The sequence below is a fragment of the Rhinolophus sinicus genome, chromosome 15 (assembly GCF_057876585.1).
Source record: "Rhinolophus sinicus isolate RSI-liver-muscle chromosome 15, RSI-T2T, whole genome shotgun sequence".
NCBI classification, from domain to species: domain Eukaryota; kingdom Metazoa; phylum Chordata; class Mammalia; order Chiroptera; family Rhinolophidae; genus Rhinolophus; species Rhinolophus sinicus.
The window spans coordinates 94,304,538-94,330,790 of NC_142515.1; the positions used below are offsets into that span (position 1 = coordinate 94,304,538).

Here is a 26,253-nt window from a genome sequence, read left to right on the forward strand (position 1 = left end):
ACTTTTTGTTCTATTTCTTTAAAAAATGCCATTGGGATTTTGATGGGGATTGCATTAAATCTGTATATTGCTTTGGGTAATGTGGCCATTTTAACTATGTTGATTCTTCCAATCCATGAGCACGGAATGTCTTTCCATTTCTTTGTGTCTTCTTCAATTTCTTTCAAAAATGTCTTATAGTTTTCAGCATATAGGTCCTTCACATCCTTGGTTAAGTTTATTCCTAGGTATTTTATTCTTTTTGCTGCAATTGCAAAAGGAATTGTTTTTTGTATTTCTTTTTCTGAGATTTCATTGTTAGTATATAGGAATGCAATGGCCTTTTGTATGTTGATTTTGTAGCCAGCATCTTTACTGTATTCATTGTTTCTAATAGCTTTTTGGTGGAGTCTTTAGGGTTTTCTATATATAGCATCATGTCATCTGCAAAGAGTGATAATTTAACTTCTTCATTCCCAATTTAGATGCCTTTTATTTATTTCTCTTGCCTGATTGCTCTGGCAAGGACTTCCAACACTATGTTGAAAAGCAGAGGTGATAGGGGACAGCCCTGTCGTGTTCCTGAACATAGAGCAAGGGTCTTCAGTTTTTCACTGTTAATTATGAGATTAGCTGAGGGCTTGTCATATATGGCCTTTATTATGTTAAGGTATTTTCTTTCTATACCTATTTTATTAAGTGTTTTAATCATAAATGGATGTTGTATCTTGTCAAATGCTTTTTCTGCATCAATTGATATAATCACATGATTTTTGTCCTTTATTTTGTTTATGTGATGTATCACATTGATGGATTTGCGGATGTTGAACCATCCCTGTGCCCTGGGGATGAACCCCACTTGGTCGTGATGAATAATCTGTTTAATGCATTGTTGTATTCGATTTGCTAGAATTTTGTTTAGGATTTTTGCATCTGTATTCTTCAGAGATATTGGTCTGTAGTTTTCTGTTTTTGTGTTGTCCTTACCAGGTTTTGGTATCAGGGTAATGTTGGCCTCATTAAATGAGTTAGGGAGTACTGTCTCTTCTTCAATTTTTTGGAAGAGTTTGAGCAGGATTGGTATTAGCTCCTCTTTGAAGGTTTGCTAGAATTCACTAGTGAAGCCATCTTGTCCCAGACTTTTGCTTTTGGGAAGGTTTTGGATAACTAATTCAATTTTGTTACTGGTGATCGGTCTGTTTAGATTGTCCAGTTCTTCATGGTTCAGCCTAGGAAGGCTATGTTTCTAAGAACTTGTCCATTTCGTCTAGGTTATTGAATTTGGTGGCATATAGTCCTTCATAGTATTCTTGGATGATCCTTTATATTTCTGTGGCGTCCATGATAACTTCCCCTTTTTCATTTCTGATTTTATTAGTGTCTTCTCTCTTTTTATCTTAGTGAGTCTAGCCAAGGGTTTGTCAATTTTGTTAATCTTTTCAAAGAACCAGCTCTTTGTCACATTTATTTTTTCTATTGTCTTTTTGTTCTCTATTTCATTTAGTTCTGCTCTGATTTTTGTTATTTCTTTTCTTCTGCTGACCTGGGGTTTTACTTGTTCTTCTTTTTCTAGTTCTTTAAGGTGTAACATGAGGTTGTTTATTGGGATTTTTCTTCTTTCTTGAGATAGGCCTGTAATGACATAAATTTCCCTCTTAAAACTGCTTTCGCTGCATCCCAAAAATTTTGGTAGGATGTATTTTCATTGTCATTTGTTTCTATATATCTTTTGATCTCTCCTCTAATTTCCTCTTTGACCCAGTCGTTCTTTAAAAGTATATTGTTTAGTCTCCATGTATTTGTGTTTTTTCCCGCTTTCTTTTTGCAGTTGATATCCAATTTCAAAGCCTTGTGATCAGAGAATATGCTTGGTATGATTTCGATCTTCTTAAATTTGCTGAGGCTGATTTTGTGTCCCAATATATGGTCTATCCTTGAGAATGTTCCATGTACACTAGAAAAGAATGTATAGTCTGATGTTATAGGATGAAGTGCTCTATATATGTCAATTATGTCCATTTCATCTAATGTGTCATTTAGGGCTGCTATTTCGTTACTTATTTTCTGTTTGGATGATCTATCCATAGCTGTCAATGATGTATTTAAGTCCCCTAGTATAATTGTGTTTTGGTCAATTTCTCCCTTTAGTTCTGTTAGTAGTTGCTTGGTATATTTCAGTGCTCCCTGATTGGGGGCATAACTATTGATGATTGTTATGTCTTCTTGTTGTATAGTCCCCTTTACCATTATGAAATGTCCAACTTTGTCTCTTGTTATCTTTTTCACCCTGAAGTCTGTTTCATCTGATATCATTATAGCTACACCTGATTTTCTCTGGGTACCATTTGCTTGGAGTGTCAATTTCCACCCTTTCACTGTGAGTCTATGCTTGTTCTTGTAGCTGAGATGTGTCTCTTGGAGACAGCATATGGTTGGGTTTAGTTTTTTGACACAATCTGATACTGTGTGCCTTTTGATTGGTGAGTTCAGTCCATTTACATTTAGGGTGATTATTGATATGTGAGGATTTCCTGTCATTCTATCTTTAGTTTTCTGGTAAGACTGTGTCTCCATTGTTTCTTTGCCTTTTTGTTGTTGTCTATTATTTCTGTGTGATGGTATTCTATGATGTTTCCCTCTGTTTCTTCTTTTGTTATATGCTGCTCCCTCAGCCCTGTGGGCCATAAGTGGAGCCCTAGCAGTCCGAGTTCTTCCCTCTCCCGCAGCTGTGGTAGTTCCAGGAAGCGGCGAGCTTGGAGCACTGAGCTAGGTCTGCGTCCTGCACACGTGGCTCAGTCACTGCACTTCTCCCTTCCCTCCTCCCCCGCTTGCGCGATTCGCCCACCTTTCGGTGAATTCAGTAGTGGGCCTCTTCGTCTTGCCTGTCTGCTGTGCAGGGAGTCCTTTGTGGAGTTATTGTTGTTTGATTCGTTGTAAATTCCAGGGGAGCTTTACAGAGGCTCACCTCACGCCGCCATTTTGATGAGCTTTTCTCGATGATGCTTATTTAAATGACAGCGCAAGCTCTGCTTTTTCTCTTTCACTGATCTATGTTGGTATACTAGAAAACTATGGACTTGTATACACTTATTTATAACTTGCTATTTCTCTTAAATAAACCAGGGTATCGAACAAGAGTGCAATCCAGGTTGTCAGCTAGGGCTGCAGTCCTCTCAACATTTCACTAGGAACCCTGTTTCCAAGTCCATTCACTTTTGAAAGTATGGAGTTCCCTGTGAGCTGTTGGCCAGAGGCCTTCCTGAGTTCTCTGCCACATGGGCCTCTGACGGGGAAGCTCGTACATGGCTGTTGGCTCCCATTAGGACTAGCAGACAGGTGACAGAAACAAGGGCCAGGAATATGAAAGCCAGAGCCTTTTGTACCCTAGTCTCAGAAGTGACATCTCATCAGTTTTGCCATGTTGCGTTGGTTAGAAGCAAGTCAGTAGACCCAGGATACACTCCAGAGGATGGGTCTCCACAACAGCATAAATTCAGGAGGTGAAGTTCACGGGGAACAGATGAAAATCTGCCCACCATGCAGACCTCGCCCTCTATCAGGACATCAGTCTCGAAACACCCCAGGGCTGGAGAGATGTGTCTCTGCTCCCCAACATAGCCCATCACACCGCAATGCTGTCAGCAAAATTTTTCTGCAGATAAACTGGCGTGTGAGTGGAAATTGCCTCTGATGTGGTGTTTCTGCAGACCCCATCATGTTCCTTCAGGACATGCAGTCAGAAAAAGCCAGCACAGTTTCTCTTCCATCACCCTAGCCCCTCCGTTGATACCACAAAAAGCTGCAGCCATTCTGTGCCCAAATTCTACAAATGTCCCCAGCAGCTTCTGCTTATTGAAAAGATCTCATCCTATTTTTCCTTAGCTTACTTTGTGTTCACAGATCCTAAAGTTTAAGGAAATGTGCTTGGGGCCTGTTTCAGTTTACTGTGGATAAAGTGAATTTGTGTGGGAATGATCGTACTCAGCAACCTATATCCTCCCCATGCAGGCCTGCTGGCTCAGAGGACTCTGGGTGAGGAATTTCGAAATTGGTTTGTCATGAACTGATGTGAAGAAAATGTGACAAAACCAAGATGGTGAATTAGGAGACACCAGCCTCTGTTCCTCCATAAAGATCAACGACTAGATGGCTATCCATGAACAAAATCAGCTCTGGGAGAGCTCAGGGGTCACTTAAGAAAATTCAGCAGCACCGTGGAACGTAACACCTGAGAAGAACCACACAAAAGGAAAAGAACAATTTCATTTTGCCTGCATCCTCCCATCCCCCAGGCCAGCGCTACTCAGCACCCGGAGGGTACTCCCCATCTGGAAAGGGTTGTTACCCTGATGGGAAAAGGCAGAGCAGTGTGAGCAACCAGCTTCCCCAGCCGATTAATGCACCACACCCAGTTTCAGTTTCACCCCACCCAGAGAATGGCAAAGCTTAGACATAAAGACCCAGCTAAAAAACAAGGAAGAAGCACAGGGACTACAACCATCAGCTACAATAGGATATAGGACTGATTTTAAAATAGATACAGAGACCAATGGTACAGAATCTAGAGCCCAGAAACAAACCCCTGTATATAAGGTCAACTAAAATTTGACAAGGGAGACCCTGTGTGTTCGCGATCTCGGGAGCATCCAGGGTGAACTTTGAAACTGACCCCCACCCACAGTGGGCAAGGAGAGACTGAAGAAAGAAGCAGATCACTCCTGATTGGCAGGAGGCAGGTTTCGTAAGCTAGCGAATTTACATCCAAGGCTTGTCTTAGGTGGCTGCAAGACAAGTAGATCTATACACCTGCCCACCAGAATCTTAAAAGTTTGTATACAATAGAGGTCTTAACTGGGTTCAGTCATGTATAACATCCAGATGGTCTCAACAACATATTACTAGCTCAAGGCTATATCCTTGGGCCAGCTTCTAGTTCAGGGTAGGCTAGTGGATGCACTTTCCAAGGGCAGGGGAGGCGGGTGAGGAGCCTCTGATTCCCCAGGTCCAGCTCTTAGGCCAACTGGCAGTCACATCTTTTTGATAACGTCCTCCAACAGACCCAATCATCAGTATTTATAACACTCCCCAGGGGATTCCAATAAAATCCACAATTGAAAACCAGTGAACTACATCCTCAGTAATTACCTGAATAAATAGATTTGACGGATACAAAATTTGTATGGAAAGTAGGCAGAAACCATGGAAAAGGATATAAAGTTTAAGTATGTAACAAGAGACTTGCACATTTCACCTGGATACCAGAGTCATTGAGGAGAACCTCTCATGCATTCATTATAATGTACAAAGGATTCCAGGATACACCCTCAATTCAATTAAAGGCAAACCAAAACAAGGAAAATTCATATGTGAAGCACGGAGAATGAAAACCATGAGACTGAAAACGAATGTGGTCAAGGAAACAATATTCAGTCTACATGTTTGGTTTTGCTGGTTTTTCCAAATAGACTCCAAAAAGAATTGCACAGATATTAAGATTAGACCGTTCTGCTGTGGAGCCTCTATAGGGCACTCTTTTTTTCTTTTCTTTTTTTCTAACCTTCCACCCTAAGTGTATTGAATGTTTCCTCTTTTTGTGCCGTGATGTACATTCTTTTATTACAGCAACTGTAACACTGAATTGCAGTATTGGTGAGTGGCGTGGCCATGCCATACCTTCCATTTCCTGCAACAGAGATTGGAGTTCAAGTTCTTTTCTTTTTAAATAAATTTTATTGGGGAATATTGGGGAACAGTGGGAAACAGTGTGTTTCTCCAGGGCCCGTCAGCTCCCAGTCATTGTCATTCAATCTAGTTATGGAGGGCGCAGCTCAGCTCCAAGTTCAGCTGCCATTTTCAATCTTTAGTTGCAGGGGACGCAGCCCATCATGGGAATTGAACCGGCAACCTTGTTGCTGAGAGCTTGTGCTCTAACCAACTGAGCCATCTGGCCACCCCTCCGGAATCTCTGTGTCAACTTGTTGTCTTCAGTCTAGTTGTGGAGGGCGCAGCTCACTGGCCCTTGTGGGAATCGAACCAGCAACCCTGTTGTTCAGACCTTGCACTCTAATCAACTGAGCCATCCGGCTGCCCCGGAGCTTGAGTTCTTAATATCCTTGACATCCCCCATTCAATGAAGTACCAGATTTTGTCAATGTCAATTCCTCTTCCATAACCTGCTTTGCAAGATTACAGTTATATGATCTAGCTCCTGGCTACTTTTCCTACTGCAATTCATACCTCTCTTCCTCTTGTTTACTATACTCCAGTTTCTCAGGCTTCCTGTTTATCAAACTTGCCCGTCAGATTCTGGATTCAGATCCCTTGTGGTTGCTTTTCCCTCTGCCTAAAACTCTCTTTTCCCAAATATTTTTATAAATTGCTGCTCCCCTCACCGCATCCCTTTGTATGCACAAACATAACAGCACCTCCATTTCTCTCTCCATAGAGCCCTCTTGATGTCCCTGTTCCTCAGGCTGTAAATGAAGGGGTTCAACATGGGGCTGACTATGGCATACATGATCGAGGCCACCACATCCTTCCTGGGGGAAGGAAACAGTGTTGACCCAAGGTACACTCCAATACCTGTTCCGTAAAATAAGCAAACAACTGACAAATGAGAGCCACAGGTGGAGAAGGCTCTATACTTCCCACCAGATGATGGGACTCTCAGAATGGAGGAAACAATTTTATAGTAAGAGAAAAAGATCCCTGAGATGGGGAGAAAACCAGAGATGGCACCAACAAAATACATGACTATGTTATTGGTGAGGGTGCCAGAGCAGGCAAGACGAAGGAGCTGAGAAGGGTCACAGAAGAAATTAAAAATTTTTACATCCTTGAAGCAGGTAAGTTGTAACACAATCAAATTGTGCAGCTGGGAGTCCAAAAGGCTGATGAAAAATGACACCAAAACTAAGAAGCAGCAGAGGCGAGGGTGCATGATGGCTGGATAGTGCAGAGGGTGACAGATGGCTACAAACCGGTCATAGGCCATTGCAGTCAGAAGCATACCATCCATACATCCAAAAATGATCAAAAAAGACATCTGAGTCAGGCAGTTCCCATGGGAGATGACTCTGCTGTGAGTTTGGATGTCCACTATCATCTTCGGGACAGTGGTAGAGATAAAACAAATGTCAGCCAAGGACAGGTGGGAGAGGAAGAAGTACATGGGCGTGTGCAGGTGGGAGTCTGAGCTGACGGCCAGGATGATGAGCAGGTTCCCCAATATGGCAACCAGGTACATGGACAGGAATAGCCCAAAGAGCAAAGGCTGCAGTTCTGGATCATCTGAGAGCCCCAGGAGGAAGAATTCTGAGACATGTGTTAGGTTTTGAGGTTCTATGTAGCTTGGACACCTTTTTTGGGGGGATAAAGGGTTGGAAAAAAGGAAATAAATAAACAGGCACACAGCGTTGTGTTCATATTTTGGACTCAAACAATTCACTTGTGAGGTCATACACCCCAGTACCTTTAGCAATATTGCTCAGTGTGACAAATCCTATCTTCTGAGAACTGTTTCCTTCTTAGTTTCTGTGTTATTTACCTCTTTCTATACACACTCACTTCAGTGAAACTCAAACTGAAGAGTATCAGAGGAGGAAGAATATTAGAGATAACAAATCTATGATCACAGGAAAACATAGTATAGTTCTTGAAGAAAATATATAGAATAAGATATTTTTATTTATAGAATACTCTTCACCCTTTAAGGAAAAAAATATAATTCTAACTTAAAGAAATTAAGAAATATACATATACATATACATATATACATACACACACACACACACATATATACATATACCTTATTTTATTCAAATATAATGCTAGATATTCCGGTCATTTAGAATATCTTAAACATTCTGTAAAAGGCAGGACTGTGTAATATGGATTCTAAATGAACTTAAATGCTCATAATCAAAAAATATTTTTATGTGATACTTATCTTCATGAGTTTTATCCATTCTGGTTTTCTGTCTTTCCTCCTACACAGAAGTAAGTCATTGCTCTAATGTGAGAGTCATTGACTTAAAAAGTCATTTAGTGTATAATTCCTCTCCTTGGCGTTGGTGGACTTCAGGTTTTGTTATGTATGGTTAGTTAAGAGCACATAATCACACGGCATCAATGACTACAAAGATGGCATTAGTGCAGAGAATCTGTCTGTGATTTAACAATAATGAAATTTAAGAAACACTCTTGAAATTTTTTATTTCATTCAAGGTTGTTTTTATCAATCCCATCCAATCTTCTAAAATGTCTGGTGTGCAGGACTGCTCTTTGCTTTTTTTGGACTCTATTCTTTAATGGCCTGGTAATACTACTTCATTGTTTTTCTTTTTTTCCACCTTTATTGAAGTATGATCGATAAATAAAAATTATATATATGATAAAACATGAAAGTTTTTTTAAGTATACAACATGATGATTTAATACATATATACATTGTGAAATGATTACCACAATCAAGTTAACTAAGACATCCATCACTTTAACATAGTTGTGTGTGTGTGTGCGTGTGTGTGTGTGCATTAAGAACACTTAAGATCTGCTCTCTTAGGTTTCAAGTATACAAAACAGTGTTATTAACTATAGTCACCGTGCTATACATTAGATCCCCAGAACTTACTTGTCTCATAACTGGAAGTTGGTGCTCTAACCAGCAACTCTCCTTTCCCCCAACCCCCAGCTCCTTACAACTATAGTTCTACTCTCTGGTTCCATGAGTTAGGGTTTTCTTAGATTCCATATATAAGTGAGATCATACTTTGTCTTTTTGGGCCTGGCTTTTTTCAGTAAGCATAATATGCTCCAGGTTCATCCATGTTGTCACAAATGGCAAGATTTCCCTCTTTTTATGGCTGAATAATATTCCGTGTGTGTGTCTGTATGTAGATAGATAGATAGATAGATAGATAGATAGATAGATAGAGAACATTTTCTTTATTTATTCATCTGTCAATAGATATTTTGGCTGTTTTCATATTTTTGCTATTATTCTGGACATTGGGCTCTCCATTTCCAAGAAGGAACATAAGCACAGAGAGATTCAGAGATTTACATACAATCCCCATATAGAGGGTGAACGATTCAGGACTCAAACATTGATCTCCCTACCTTTGAATACTGCCCAACATTTAGGTAATTCTCCATTAATGCTCCATCTATTATTATAATCAATATCTGCCACCTACATTAGAATATAAACATTTAATAAAATATAATAAAATATCTAAAATTGATTTTGCCTTTATTTTATACAGCTATCACATATTTATTGCATACAGAGCATCCATTATTTCTTTAATCCTTTTTCAGTGAAGCTGTACTAACTAGGCATCAACTCAGATGACAATCCTGGGTCCCAGAGGTACTAAGAACTTGCCCCATAACACACTAATAATAAGTGGAGCAGACAGGATTCAAAATTCAATGGTCAGTCTCTGAGTTTCATGCACTACACTTCACTGTGCCCAGACTTCCTGAAATTTTTAAGCAGAGGTACAGAGGTCTTAACCGTAGGTACATCCAAGGTAAATTTTTAAAGTGTTTTCAGTAGCCTGAGTAGGAATGGACCCCAAGACTGACTTTGTCTCCGTTTGAGCTTGAATAGGCTGATTATAAGAATGGAGGAAGAGTGGATTGTTGAAGTGAAATCCAGGAGCGAGGGCCAGAGAGATCTGCCCTAAATTATCGTGTCATTTCTTCCTATGACCTTTGCCTGTGATCTCAGCCATCCTTCCTACAGTTGATGCAGCAAATGCTGCCCACTGCTCCCCACTGTGGTCTACCAGACAATTCCATTGGGAAGGGTGTAGTGAGCAGGGGGTCGCCATCAGGATTGATAGGGAGCTGAAATGACTGTTTCATTATAGGGGAGAAGACTGGCCAGATGCCCTATGTCTGGAGTCAGACTGCCCAGACTCAAACCTGGCTTCAGCTCTTTCTAACTCATGACCCGGTACAAGTTAAAATGCTATGCTCCTTTTCGTGTGTGTAAAATAAATAATAACATGTGCACTTATAATTTGGGAGAGATTCTGTAGATGACATCAAACAAAATACATAAAACGCATACCCCCGAGCCTGGCACTCAGAAAGCCCCAGATAAAAGTACATGATGTTATGATTAATGTCCTCTTTGTCATCATCAACTTCGTGGTCATTGTGGAGTGCTTAGGGGGAATTTTAGAGAGACCCATTTTCTGCTATGGTGGGGAGATGCCAGTCAGAACCAGAACCAATGAGGATGAAACCAGAACTCTGGATGAGAGTTCTCACACTCCCACCAGAACCAGAACAAACTGCTCGGCCTCTGTTCTGAAATTTTGTATATTGGTGCCCTTTCATCCAGCAATCCCAAATGTCATGTTTGTCTTGTTGAGGAGGAAATAATGCCCTCAGCAGTCCCTCCTCCAACCACCATTGCCCACAGCACTTACTGGGCTGGGCTGCATGTCTGCTGGAACATGGCCCAGGAGCACGGCTCTGCTGGCCCTCTCCCGCCTGTGTGTGATGAAGGCTCAGGGTCCCTCCTTGGGACTGGCAGGAAGACAGACTCAGGCTGGGACCTTCTGATGCAGATGCCCACGAACGGAGGAGGGACAGATAAGGAGCCTCAAGAGCAGGACTAGCAAACTAAAGGGCTGGAGGCACCAGCCAATTACTTACAATGGTATGACCTTGGGGCTCAAAGCACAAATCTCATAATTAGCCAATTGGTCCATGTTGTCCTTGTCTCTGGGGACTTGCTAATATTAATGGAAGAGAAAGAGGAGAAAAGTGAGTGTCCTTGGAGAGTCTTGGTTCTTCCTCTCTTGAAGAAGTTCATCTGTCCTCTTTGCTTCTTACTTCCAAGTTGCAGGATCTAAATATATATATATATATATATATATAATGTAATTTATATATATATATGCAGGATCTAAATATATATATATATATATATATATAATGTAATTTATATTTACAAATTTACATTATATATTTAAAAATTACGTTATATATATAATGTAATTTTTAAAAATTTAACCACTCAATGTTTGATTTTGATGCCTGTACTTCCATTGTATTAATCATGAAGTCTATGTAGAATTTGGTCTTCTATACCAAGAATGTGATACTCTTCTCATTTAATCAGTTAATACTTGTCTCTAAGGATGACTTCTTAGTTTCATTTCCTTAGACCTCGTTTGGGTTGGCATTTTATATTTTGGAGATTTACAGGGTTTCTTTTGTTTTTTCCTTATTTGAATGAGCCTTCAGTTCTAAATTTTTTCTCTAATTGAATTATTTGGTATACTAAAATACTATTGATTTTTACCTATTTATTTGGTAACTGATACTTAACTACTTCCGGGGGCCTCTCAGAAGGTTGTAATCAAGGCTTCGGCCAGGACTACAGTCATCTCAAGGCTCGACAGGCAGAGGCCCATTTCCAAGTTCACTCTCAAGGCTGTTGGTAGGATTCACGTGTTTGCAGGCTATTGGCCAAAGAATTCCCTCAGTTCCTTGAAAACGGGGCCTCTTGATCAGACAGCTCACAACATGGCAGTTGCTGCATCAACCTAGAGAGCCAGAGAGGGGCAGCACAAAGAAAGACAGATTTTTTTTCACTCTGTTCCCAGAAGTGACTTCCCATCATTTCTTCCACATTTTCATTGTTGGAAGCAAGTCTCTGTGTCCAACTCATACTCAATGGAGGGAAATACACAAGGGCATGAAAACCAGGAGTTGGGGATCATCGGGAGCCTCTCAGATACTGCCTACGATACAGACCGCATCCTCTGTAAGGGCTTTATGTTCGGGCTCTTGCAGACTCAGGTCACATTCGCCTGTTGTCCAGCATAGTCCTGAATTCATCGCATAACAAAATGCAACAAAAATTCCTTGGAGACACCCTGACAAATAGGTTGAAGTTCTTCTCTGGGGAACTTCTGCAGACCTCACTCTACTACTTCTGGTCATACAGTCTCAGGTGGACCCCTTGGTTTCTATCACACCAGGAGAGCTCCTCCATCAATGCCAAGCCAATTTGCAGCCATCCCATAGCCAACTTGAACAAACGTCCCCAGTGTTCCTAATTTCTGCTACCTAGAGAGAAATCAGCTCACTCCAGAATATATTTTCTTTAGATTTGTGTTCTCAGCTCTTGAAAGCTGTAATAAAATGTGGTTTGGGTTTATCTTTTTTTTCCTAGTGGATAAAGTGGGACGTATGTGGATAGTGGTATGTTGTAACCTTCCAAATCCTATCCACGCAGGCTTCCTGACTCAGAGATCTCTCTGCTGAGGAATGTGGAGATTGCATCGTTATTAAGTGATATGAAATGTCTAATTATTACATTGTGTTGTGCACCTGAAACTAATAAAAAAAGTTTAAAAATTAAAAAAAATATATTAAAAAGGAAAACTTTAAATACCATTTTGTAGAACCCAAAATGAGTGCCAAAGACGGAGTTATCATGACAGAAGACAGGGAAGCATGGCGATACAGTGAAGTCCTAACCAGACTGTTACTAGTGAGAGGGAAGAGCTCCCTTTGCTGACAACATGGTCCTCTGAATCCTACAGTAACGTAAGAAGAGACACACTTGTTGTGATGACTTGATGACTTCAGGATCCTCAGGCATCAGAGAACACAGCAACTGTAAACATGACATCACCACTGATTTTCCGTTTGTATACCCATGACAAAGGCATATCATTTACAACCACCTGTCTGATCTGAGCATATTTTGCAATCTTACAGTTGAAGACACCTCACAAAATACTTTTATACCCCATGTTACAATATTAGAGATCGGTCAAAAAAAGAGAAACCAGTCATTTTGATGAAGAGCATTTAATATAGGGAACTGGTTAAATAGTTATTGAAGGACTGAGAGGCAAAGAAGAACAAACCAGTAACATAGCAATCCTAAGTGAAGGAAGAGGCTACCACACCAGGGGCGTAAGGGCTGTTAAGGGGAAAGGTGAGTTCTTAGGGCATAGTGACTTTTGCTGCCCACTCTCATAATCAATAGTCCATGAGCAGTTTAGGACCCAAGACATCTTTGAAAGAAATACCTGACTTAGATCAGTAGTCGTCAACCTTGGTTGCACACGAGAACCACCAGGATGCTTTTCAAAATCCTCATGCGCAGCCTATACCCCAGTCCAGATAAATCAGAATAACTGGTGACGAGACCCAGTCGGCATTTTTCAGCTTCCCGGATGATTTCAATAAAAGCCACGGTTGAGGACCATCCTCACACATAACCTGCCTAAACAGAGTTGATAGATGAGAAATTTGTACGGAAAAATATACAGAGCTGTCGAAAAGATGTAAGTTTTAAATACATAAAAGAGTTGTTCGTCATCCCAGGATGCTTGGGTCACCAATGTTAAACCACAGAAATCTCTATCGCTATAATGCGACCCAGCCACACAATGATTATGATACACCAAGCATCCCAGACTACTCACCCCCCCATCCTATTGAAGTCATACCAAGAGAAGCAATATTCAGATGCTAAGTAAGGAGAGAACTGAAAGCCATGAGAGCTACAAAATTGATGTGATGAGAGAGGTAGGATTTGCAGGTCTTAATGTTTAGTTTTGGTGCATTTTTCCAACCTACATTTCAGATAGATGGCACAGGTACTGAGATTGTTTTGCTGAGGAGCCTCTGCATGGCCCTCTTGATGTCCCTGTTCCTCAGACTGTAGATGAAGGGGTTCAACATGGGGGTGAACACAGTGTACACCACCGAGGCCACTGCACCCTTCCTGGGAGAGTGGGAGGCAGCAGAACTGAGGTATACCCCAAGGCCTGTTCCGTAAAATAAGCAAACAACTGACAGGTGAGAGCCACAGGTGGAGAAGGCTTTATACTTCCCACTGGATGATGGGATTCTCAGAATGGAGGAAACAATTTTATAGTAAGAGAAAAAGATCCCTGAGATGGGGAGAAAACCAGAGATGGCACCAACAAAATACATGACTATGTTATTGGTGAGGGTGTCAGAGCAGGCAAGGCTGAGGAGCTGAGAAGGGTCACAGAAGAAATGAGAGATTTTCACATCCTTGAAGTGGGTAAGTTGTAACACAACTGAATTGTGCATCTGGGAGACCAAAAGGCTGATGAAAAATGACACGAAAACCAACAAGCCACAGAGTTGTGGGTTCATAATAACCAAGTATTGCAGTGGGTGACAGATGGCCACAAATCTGTCATACGCCATCACGGTCAGGAGGAGACTATCCAAACATCCAAAAAGCATAAAAAATGACATCTGTGTCAGGCAGCCCCCATAGGAGATGACTCTGCTGTACGTGTGCATGTCCCAGATCATCTTGGGGACGGTGGTGGAGGTGAAACCGATGTCAGCCAAGGACAGGTGGGAGAGGAAGAAGTACATGGGCGTGTGCAGGTGGGAGTCTGAGCTGACGGCCAGGACGATGAGCAGGTTCCCCAGCACGGTGACCAGGTACATGGACAGGAATAGCCCAAAGAGGAGGGGCTGCAGGTCTGGATCATCTGAGAGCCCCAGGAGGAAGAATTCTGAGACACGTGTCAGATTTTGTGGTTCTATATAGCCTGGACATCTTTTGAAAAAGAAAAGAGGGTTGGAAAAAAGGGAACAAATAATGAACATCCAGCATTGTGTCTACATTTTGGATTCAAGCAATTCACAAGTGTTCCCACTTGGGTTCATACACCCCAGTGCCTTCAGCAATATTTCTCAGTGTCTCAAATCTAAGTTTCTTAGAACTGCTTCCTCAATGGCTTCCGTGTTATTTACCTCTTTTTATACACACTTACTTTAGAGACACTTGCTGAAGAATATTAGTGGAGCAAGGACATTTAGAAATAGCAAATCCATGAACATCATAAAATACAGCCTACTCGTTTAAAGAAACATTGAATAAAAAAAAATGTTTCCCTTGAAAGATAAAAAAATCATTCTAATTAAAGGACACTTAGAAGCAGCCTTACTTTATTCAAATACAGTGCAAGAAAGTCCCTTGATTTAGAATATTGATTAACTGTATAATTGCTAGAACTACATTATCTGCATTCTAAATTAAAGTCAAATGTTCGTAATAAAAAGAAGGGATTTTTTATGTGCTAGTTGTCTGCATGGGTTCTCATCATTCTTTGGATTTCTGACTTCTCTCCTCTATGGAAATATGTGTTCATTCAAATATATGGGTTGTCTTTTAAAAATCTTTTCAAATATACCTCCTAGCCTTAGCCTGGTAGACTTCAATTATTTTGTAGGTTTTTAAAAATTATTATTAGTTTCAGGTATACAAAACAGCACAGTGATTAAACATTTACATACCTCACAAAGTGATAACCCCCACAAAGCTACTACCCACCTGACACCGTGCATAGCTGTTACAATACCATTGATTGTATTGGACTTCAAATTTGGGTAAGCATGTTTTGGTTAAATGCACAAAATCATACGGCATCATTGACTTCCGTACATGGCATTAGTGTATAATGCAGCTCTCAATCATTAAACAATATTTAATGTTTTTAAAAACTGGCTTCCTATTTCTCATCTTTTGCAAGATTATATATCAATACTATAGACTCTCAGGGAAACCTCTGATGTTTGACATTGCTTCTTGGTTTTTTGCTCTCCATTTTGCAGTGGCTTGGGAAAAGTGCTTATATGTATTTCTAATTCTAAACATTTGGAAGTGCAGTGTCCTCATCAAATCCAACTCTCTTATTTTCAATCAAGGAAATTAGGACCATGGGAAGCCCCCCACCAGGTCTGAAACCCAGTCTTCTTATGTCTACTTAGCTTCAATCTTTACTGAAATGGGGAAGATTCTCCTTAAATCAATTCTACTTTAAATCAATACTCCTTAAATACAACTCTTCTTAAAGCAACTCCCTGAAGCCAAGTCTGATCTTCATTTCTCTTAACAAGTCAAAGTATGATTTAATTGGGGGGGAAAATACAAAAGAGAAAAGTACAGAGATTAATATAACAAATACCTGGGTAGTTTCCATCTCAGCAAAATGAAATAATAATTGAACTTACTTTATTGGGTTGTGTTAAGAAATTAAATTAAACATAAAGTGCTCAGACCATTGGTTCTCATTCTTAGTTGATAATTATATTTACCTGTGATTATAAAATGTGCTGATGCCCTGGCCACCGCCTAGAGCCAATTAAATAATAATCTCTATATGCACTAGTAACACTGCCTTAGACTGTTGCCAGGCACTTAGAAAATGTTCAATTAACATTACCTATTATAACTATAATTAATATTTAAAAATAAGCATGTCATAATATTTGCTTCCAAACTCATATTTTATAGAGATTTGAAATATTACCAATAAAAGTTGAGTTTTCCTTAAATCCCTACATGATCCCATTGTCCCCCAAAAGCAACCACTGTCATTCATTTGGTGGGTATATTTTCTGTCAGTGTTTCCATAATGTCAGTGTTTATGTATTTCTAAAGAGTTTTCTTGAAAATTTACATAAATGGTACATTACTGCACACATTGCATCTCAAACATTCTTGTTTACTAAAATATTGTGTTTAAATCTTTCTGTGAAATACATACGTCTAGATATAATACTTTAACTGATACGTAGTATTACCTGAGGAATTTATTTTACTTATCAATTCTTTATTTCGACAATCCTTTGAAAATTCTTTTGCCTCTCTCCATGTCACACAAGTGAGAATTTCTCTATTTTTAATTAAATGTACTGGGGTGACAATGGTTAGTAAAATTACATAGGTTTCAAGTGTACAATTTTCTATAGTACATCATCTATATATCACATTGTGTGTTTACCACCCGGAGTCAGTTCTCCTTCTGTCACCATATATTTCTGTACATAGAATATGTGCATGGTGGACAGTTGTTTGTATTACAAAAATCATTGCAAGTTCAATTTTATTATTTACTGACTACATTTGTTTTCCCAATAGAAAAATCAGTTGCTGTCAACTACATGTTATTTTTAAGTTATAGAATCAGAAATATTTCTGAAGTATCTAATTATAGTCACTCCATGATAGCTCCCAGTGAAATTCATATCTTATATAGGATATAACATTCGTATCTCAGATTTTTCAAAAAGGGCTGTAAAGTACAGTACTATTCAGAGACAGTCCTATAACCCATTGTGTTAGTGCCATAATTCACAGAAGTGTGTGTAAATCCCTGAATCTCCCAATGCTGGTGTTCCTTACCGGGAAATGAGGAGAATAAATAACAGCCCTCTCCAGAGATGTGTGGTATCTAAGGGAGGTGGAACTCAATAAACACTTGCTTATTAATAAATATTTGTATATTGTTTTGTAACCAGAATTTGAATGATTGGAATAGTGGGTTTATTGATAAAATGCAATCCTAAGAAAGGTGTTATTTATTTTTATTTATTTATTTTTTTTAAATTCTTTTGGAATTCTTTTGGGATTCCTTTTTTTTTTTTTTTTTTAAGTTTATTGGGGTGACAATGGTTAGTAAAGTTACATAGGTTTCAGGTGTACATGTCTGTAATGCATCATCTATGTATCACATTGTGTGTTCACCACCCAGAGTCAGTTCTCCTTCCATCACCATATATTTGATCCCTTTTACCTTCATCTACCACCCCCCACCCCCCTTACACTCTGATAACTACTAAACTATTGTCTATGTTTTTGAGTTTTTGTTTCTTTATTTGTCTTGTCTCTTTGTTGTTTTCAGTTTTATATCCCACATATCAGGTTTTAATAACCTTTTATTTGACTATATGGTAGAGAATCTGAAGGCTTTCTTGTCACAGCACTGGAGCATAGAGTGACTTGAAACCCTAAAATGTGTCTCAGCCCACACAATAAAATTAACCTTCCCTTTTCATTCTGCCCCTTTTTTTCATATTTGTGTGAAAATATGAAATTTTTCTGTGATGGTTTTTGAATATTTGAATGTTGTGGTTGCTATTAAGTGGAAAATAAAGGTCCCATTGAAAATCTATTACATACACACAAACAAGGGCTATTTTATCTTTTCTCTTCTGCTGTGGGACATCCCTGAAATGGATGAAAGCACAGACAGGAAATCACCAGTGTATTCAAGCCATATTGACTATCCTGTGTCTGTGAACCAAAGAAGGGTCTATTCAATATTTCATATATTTCAAGTTTTTTTGTTCTTGTTGTTGTACTCTGTGCCGGAGATGATGTAAGCTCTGGGGGATCAGAAATAAATGTGACTCCGTCATTTCCTTCCAAGTACTCAGTATCTATCTGCATAGGGACAAAAATCAAATGGTTGGTCAAATAGCCACTGAAAACCAAATGACCAGATCACAGGATATTTTGGTTAAATGGTTTGAAGCTGAGTGTTATCAACAATAATAATGTCTAAATGTTTCCCCTTATATGTGTTGATCACATACTTAATCACATAGGTGATATTCATATCTATTGAGCCCTTGCTCAGTGGAGTTGTTTGTATCAATTAGAAATCAACCTAGATGAGAATGTTGAGGCCCACAGATACTAAGAACTTGCTCCACGTTACTAGATAATAAATAGAGCAGATAGGACTTAAAATTATATTATGAATCTGAAGCATATACAGTAATATTTTTCACTTTGTTAAAATTCAGAAAGTTGAAAGCAGGCAAGACAAGACAAAGAAACAAAAACTCATAGACACTGACAACAGTTTAGTGGTTACCAGAGGGTAAGGGGGGAGGGGTGGTAGAAGAGGGTAAAGGGGGTCAAATATATGGTGACGGAAGGAGAACTGACTCTGGGTGGTGAACACACAATACAATATATAGATGATGTATTACAGAATTGTACACCTGAAAGGTATATAATTGCACTGTTCAATGTCACCCCAATAAATTTTATAAAAACTGAAAATATAAAATAAAGCTGAGATCCACAGGTCTTAACCAACAACACATACGAGTACATTGCACGTCTTTTAACAGTTTCAGGTTTTCTGAGTATGGAAGGAACCTGAGACATTGACATTATATCTCCCTTTGAAATGATGAAGGGCTAAATTACAAGAGTGGGGGAGGAAGTGGACAGCTGAGGCAAAGTCCAGGAGTAGGGGCAGGAGAGAGATCTGCCCTAAATTGTCATGAGCCTGCTCTTTCTGTGAGCCCTGTCTGTGGCCTCAGCCATCCTTCCTCTAGTTGAATCAGCAAGTACCACCCACTGCGCTCCCCCGTGGTCTACCAGAAACTTCCAAAGAGAAAAGCCCAGTGAGCAGACGGTGTTGGTGTTGAATGATCAGAGACGTGAAATGGTTGCTGGACAAGGGGAGACTATTAGTCAGGTTCCCTATGTCTGGAGTCAGACTCATTGAAATCTGTATAAGTTACATTAAATGTCGATAATCCTTTCCTCCTCTCTAAAAAGACAATGTATGCAGATATATCTTAGGGGTGACTATGTAGATGAAAAGAAACAAGCGGTCTAGAGCACCTGATTCCGAGTCCGACACTTGGAAATCTTTACTAAAGGTTCAGGGTAGCGTGCACGTGGTGATTTGACGTCCTTCGACCACTCACCTGTATCATCACCTTTAGCATCATTTTGGAAGGCTTAGCGGACAGTTTAGAGGGACTCATTTCCTGCTCTTGTGAGAGAGGAGCCAGAATCAGGGTGGAAGGAAAGCAGAATTCTGAATCTGAACTCTTGGAATCCCCCAGAACCAAGAACATAAATCTTATAGGCCTCTGAGCTAAAACTGTATATTGGTGCCTCCCACCCCTCCTGTCTGGCTACTCCAACTGTCCCAGTTTCCCTGACGATGAAGAAACAATGCTCGCCCAGTCCCTCCTGTATCCAGTATCGCCACCAGCACTCACTGGACTTTGCTGCCTCCATGCTGGGGCATGACAAAGGAATGACGATCCATCGCCCTTCCCAGCCTGGTGAATGATGACGGCTCAGGCTCTGTTCTCAGGGCTGCAGGAAGCCAGAGGCAGGCCTGGGCCCCTTGATGCAGACAGTAGCTCGGGGCAGAGAAGACACAGAAGCAGATCCCACTTTACTGAGACCAAATAACTGAAAGGTTACATGGCACAGCCTGTTTATTTACAGTTGTGTGTGCCTGAGAGCTTAATGCACAGAGCTCATAATTAGACAGATTGGTGCTTGCTATCCCAGTCTCTGAGGACTTGTTAATATTAATGGCATAGGATCGTAGAAAAAGTAAATGTCTTTTGTAGGGTCTGAGGTCTTCCGCTTCTCAGGAGGAATCTTGCCTGTACTCCTCTTTGTGACTTTCAAGTTTCATACATCTTAATAAAATTCAGACTTACTTTTTACATTAACATACATCAACATGTAAGATTATCATCATCAAATGCATTCAAATGACCAAGTACTTTAGGGAGAATTAGATCTTTTATATCAAGGATCTGGTAGTATTTCCATTGTCTCAGTTAATACTTGTCTCTCTCAGGACTTCTTTTATTATGGAAGGAACATTTAACATGAGATCTGCCCTTTTAACAAATTTTGAATTGTTAATATATTATTGTTGACTCTAGGTACAATGTCGTACAGCAGATCTCTAAAGCTTATCTATTGTGCTTGACTGCAACTTTATGCCCTTTTATTAGTAACTCTCCCTTTTCCCCTCCTTCCAGCCCAGGGCAGACACCATTCCACTTTATGATTCTATAAATTTGACTATTTTAGACACATCATATTAGTGGAATCATGCAGCATTTGTCTTTCTGTGATTGGCTTATTCATTAGCATAATGTTCTTGAATGGCATCCATGTTGTTGCAAATGGCAGGATTTCTTTTTTCAGGCTGAATAGTATTCCATTATTTATATTATATTATATTATATTATATTATATTATATTATATTATATTATATTATATTATTATATCACAGTTTCTTTATGCATTCATCTGCAAACAACCATATAGGTTGTCCCTAGATCTTGGCTATTGTGAATAGTTCTGCAATGAACGTAGGGTCTTGTAGATCTTGATCTTGATTTCTGTTCTTTTGGGTAAATACTAAGACGTGGGATTGCTGAATCATAAAGTAGTTCTAGTTTTAATTTTCTAAGGAACATAATACTGTTTTCCACAGTGACTAACACATTTTTTAATTTATACCAATAGTGTGCACGGATTCTAATTTCTCCACATCCTTGCCAACACTTGTCTTTTTTTATTATTATTATTAATAGCCATCCTGATGAGTGTGAAGTGATAGCTCACTGTGATTTTGATTTGCTTTTCCCTAATGGATAGTGACGTTGATCACCTTTCAAATACCTGTTTTCCATTTGTATGTCTTCTTTGGGAAAATGTCTACTTAAGTTTTTAGTCCATTTTTTAATCAGGTTCTTAGTGTTTTTGGTTTTTTTGTTTTTACTATTGAGTTGTAGAAGTTTCTTATATATTTTTGAGATTAACCAGTTATCAGACATATGGTTTGCAAACGTTTTCTCCCATTCCATAGGTTGCCTTTTCACTGATGAGGAATCTGAAAGGTACTGAGTTGCCACGGGTCTCAAAGTTTTGCTTAAGATCTGCATGGAGTTGTGTCTTCAAATCCCACTCCATTTTTATTATCTGTGATGCCTCTTTCATATCAAGGATATTAGCACCATTCCTAGATAGTTATTGTGGAGCTTTTTGGCTTATCTCCATCCAGGTTTTTCCCCACCCAATGTATAATGCTAATCAATTAGTAGCACTCATTCTAAATTTTGAAATTTAAAGAGGAAAAAGAAAGCATTACCTCTGGGGAGAATGCAAAATGAGATGTCAAAAAGCAACGTAATGTCACTTTATTAGTCAGGGTTCTCCAGAGAAACAGAATCAACAGGTTATGTATGTATCTACATATTTATAGTAGAGAGAGATTTCTTTTAAGAAGTTGGCTCACATGATTGTGGTGGCTTGTTAGGCCCAAATTTTGCAGGGGAGGCCAGCAGGCTGGAGATGGGAAGAGTTGCAATTCAAGTCCAAAGGCAGTCTGCTGTCAGGATTTTTTTCTACTTCCAAGAGGTCAGTCTTTGTACTATGAAGGCCTTGAACTGATTAACCCACCCATATTATAGACGGTCATCTGCTTTACTCAAAGTCCATGAGGTAAATGTTAATCTCAGCCAAAAAACACTTTCACAGAAACACCCAGAATGTTTGGCCAAATATTTGGGCACCATGGCCCAGCCAAGTTGACACCTAAAATTAGCCATCACAATTACCTTGGCAAATTCCAAGTGCTTTTGTCCATTACTTAAGTTTTCAGCAGTGGAGACACAGCCTATTCATTGTTCCAGAGTAGATCAGATGCAAAGTGTCTTGTTTCAGTTCATGGAAACCACGGAATCAAAATGCTAATTTAGGAATTTCTAATGAGAGGTATCTCTTCTCACTGGCTGCTATGGCTTCATCCTCAGTAAAGGCCGTTCCCCTCTCCTGTATCAAAGTTCCTGATCAGTGACATTGTCAGACAGTTTAGTTTAGTGGCAAAGGCCACGTAACTTAGATTCATTATTAGGCAGGTTTTCTGAGACCCTTCAGAACACTGCTTCAGAAACTGTGCATCTCTAAAGGAAGGGTCCTATACTACAGATCAGAGCCCAAAGACAGATTTGTGAAGACAAGAGACAGGGAAGAATGGTGTCAAAGTCCTGCTTCCACAGCTTCCTCCCGTTTGCCGGAACTAGTTGGGCTTCAAATCTGTGTTTGAGGTCCACAGTTCTCAGAACAGCAAATATTCTGTTCTTTTGATCTGACACTGCTACTGTTCCGCTTCTAGCACTGGGCAGGTGGGGGCGGGGCGAGCTCTGGGAGGTTAGGGAGGGGGCAGCTAGTCTCAGTGCCTAAGGCTTTCGTTCTCTGCTCAGCAGTGAGGGCTTAAACCATCGTTTTCAGCCTTCTTCCCTCAGTCTTTTCTCTGAGGTCTCTGCCGTGAGCGTTGGGTTCAGCCGTGTTATATGCTGCCCCGTCAGCCCTGTGGGCCATAAGCGGAGCCCTAGCAGTCCGAGTTCTTCCCTCTCCCGCAGCTGCGGTAGTTCCGGGATGCAGCGGGCTCGGCGCACTGAGCTAGGTCTGCGTCCTGTGCACGTGGCTCAGTCACTGTACTTCTCCCTTCCCTCCTCCCCCGCTCGCGCAATTCCCCCACCTTTAGGTGAATTCAGTAGTGGACCTCTTCGTCTTGCCTGTCTGCTGTGCAGGGAGTCCTTTGTGGAGTTATTGTTGTTCGATTAGTTGTAAATTCCAGGGGAGCTTTACAGAGGCTCACCTCACGCCGCCATTTTGATCTGGATCGTCCAGTTATCATAGTGTAATCCAAACTAAATTATTGCAGTAGCAGATTATCGATAAATTTAATCTCAAGAAATATTTAATGACTTTTATTTAATTACATGGCAGAGAGGTCAAAGCATTTCTTGTCCCAGGGAACTTGAGGATGAAATGACTTGATATCATAAATGTGAAATCCTAAGTGTCTCAGTCCATGAAGTTAGATTTATCCTCCCCTTCTCCTTCTCCATCCTTTAAATTTTTCATTATTTAAAATCACCACAATTGTTTGATAATTGAAGGATGTATATCTCATAAAAGGAAAATAATTGGTTCATAGGAAGTCCATGCCATAAGAAATACCTAAGCCCTATTGCTCTGTCCTCGGGACTGGCAGAAAGACAGACTCAGGCCAGGGCTCCTGTGGGGATTTCTACTCGAAAAGGAAGACACACAGGTGGGAAGCAGTTAGACAGGCTGATTATTTATGATAGTGCGGCCTTGGGCGCTCAATGCACAGAGCTCATAATTAGCCAAACTGGTTCATGAACTTTATTGTCTGAAGACTTAGGGAACCCTGGGAGGAAAAAGTCAGTGTCCTTGGTCCAGACTTCTGAGCCCTACCCCTTCACAGGGGACGTTCACTTTGCTGCCACTAGTCACATATCCAAAAGGAATGCGCTCTCTGGAAAGATGAATTGTTTTTACTTAAAAGTTCACTTGTAGTGTTGATTTACTAAAATGGTATTGATGAAATAACATCAGGAATAGCAGCATCTTTGTTGCTAACATCCCCCATGCTAGAACATGAAAATATTTCCATATTTGAACATATTTATGTCTGCAAGAACTTCATGTTTAATGATTTCTCATTTCTTATTTTAAATAATTGTTTTATTTTTCAATTACAGTTGACAATATATTAGTTTCAGATTACCACATAGTGATTAGATATTTATATAACTACAAAGTAATCACCCGAATAACTCTAGTACCCACCTGACACCATATTTATTATAATATTGACTATATTTATTATGCTATACCATACATCCCCATGACTACTGTGTCACAACCAATTAGTACTTTTGAATCCCTTCCCCTTTTTCACCCACCACCCCAACCCCCTTCCCAGCTGGCAATCATTGAAATGTTCTCTGTATCTATGAGTTTATTTCTGTTTTATTTTGTTCTTTAAATTCCACACATAAGTGATATCATATAGCATTTGTCTTTCTCTGTTTGACTTACTCCACTCAGCACAATACACTCTAGGTCCATCCATGTTGATGCAGATGGCAGGATTTCATTCTGTCTTTATGTCTGAGTAATATTCCTTGTATATATGTACCATCTCTTCTTTATCCATTCATTCATTGATGGATATCTAGGTTGCCTTCATATTTTGGCCATTGTAAATAATGCTGCAATGAATATATGGATGCACATGTCCCTTTGAATTAGTGTTTTGGGTTTCTTCAGGTAAATACCCAGAAGTGGGATTATTAGTCTTTCTTTGTTTCTTGTTATAGCCTTTGTTTTAACATCTGTTTGTCTGGTATAAGTATTGGTGTTCTTTGTTTGTTTCCATTTTCATGAAATATCTTTCTCCATCCTTTTACTGCTGTGTGTGTTTTGATCTGAAGTGAGTCTCTTGAAGGCAGCATATGTAAGGGTTTCATTTTCGTATCCATTCAGCCACCCTATATTTTGATTGGAGCATTTAATCCATATAATTGTTAATAGATATGTAGTTATTGCCATTTTATTTTTCATATTTTTTATATTCTTGTTGTTCTTCTTCTTAAAGAAGGCTAACATTTCTTGTAATACTGGTTTGGTGGGGTGAACTCCTTTAGCTTTTTCTTATCTAGGAAGCTCTCCATATGTCCTTCGATTCTAAATGATATTATAGCTTTGCTGGGTAGCGTAGTCTTGGTTGTAGGTCCTTGCTTTTCATCACTTTGAATATTGTGTGCCAATCCCCTTCTGGTCTGCAAAGTTTCTGTTGAGAAATCAGCTGACAGTCTTATGGAATCTCCCTTGTAAATAACGAAGTGTTTTTCTCTTGCTGCTTTTAGAATTCTGTCTTTAACCTTTGGCGTTTTCATTATGAGGTGTCTTGGTGTGGGCCTCTTTGGGTTCATCTTGTTTGGGACTCTCTGCACTTCCTGGGCTTACATGTCTATTTCCTTCACTAGGTTAGGGAAGTTTTCCACCATTACTTCCTCAAATAATTTTCAATTCCTTGGTCTCTTTTTCTGGTACCTCTATGATGCAAATATTGTTAAATTTGATGTCCCAGAAGCCCCTTAAAGTGTCCTCATATTTTGTATTCTTTTTTTCTTTTTGCTGTTCTCATTGGGTGTTTTCTGCTACCTTATCAATCAAATCGTTGATTCAGTCCTCTGCTTCATCTAATCTAACGTTGATTCCCTCCAATGTGGTCTTCATTTCAATTATTGTATTCTTCATTGCTCACTTTATGACCCAGCAATTCCACTTCTGGGTATTTATCCAAAGAAATCCAAAACACTAACTTGAAAAGATACACACCCTAATGTTCACTGCAGCATATTTACATTAGCCAAGATATGGTAGCAACCTAAGTGCCCATCAATAAATGATTGGATAAAGATATTGTACAGTGGAATATTACTTGACCATAAAAAGAATGAAATCTTACCATTACAACATGGATGGACCTAGATTGCACCATGCTAACTGAAATACATCAAAGACAAATACCATACGATTTCCATTATATGTGCAATGTAAAGAACAAATGAACAAGCAAAACAGAAAGTCTCATACAGAAAACTGCTGGTTGCCAGGTTGGTGGTGCTGGTGGTGGCAGGGGAGCTGGGTGAAAAAGGAGAAGGGATTAAGAAGTTACAAAATAGTCCCAGGGATGTAAAGTACAGCATAGAGAATATAGTCCATAAAATTGTAATAACTGTGTATGGTGTCAGGTAGGTGCTAGACTTATTGGAGGGAATCACTTCAT

General features: G+C 39.6%; 3 protein-coding genes across 8 annotated transcripts in view; 1 reads left to right on the forward strand and 2 right to left on the reverse strand.

Moving 5' to 3' along the window:
- LOC109456203 (uncharacterized) overlaps window positions 1–26,253 on the forward strand; it is a 366,695-nt gene that overhangs the window by 268,240 nt on the left and 72,202 nt on the right. The window lies entirely within an intron of this gene.
- LOC109456201 (putative gustatory receptor PTE01) lies at window positions 6,368–7,225 on the reverse strand. The gene has a single exon (XM_074338657.2). The coding sequence runs from the start codon at window positions 7,223–7,225 to the stop codon at window positions 6,368–6,370; it is 858 nt and encodes a 285-aa protein (XP_074194758.2).
- LOC109456202 (olfactory receptor 7E178-like) lies at window positions 12,403–15,431 on the reverse strand. Its single transcript, XM_088791723.1, has one exon. It carries the CDS (start codon window positions 14,617–14,619, stop codon window positions 13,606–13,608), a length of 1,014 nt encoding a protein of 337 aa, XP_088647849.1. The 5' UTR covers window positions 14,620–15,431; the 3' UTR covers window positions 12,403–13,605.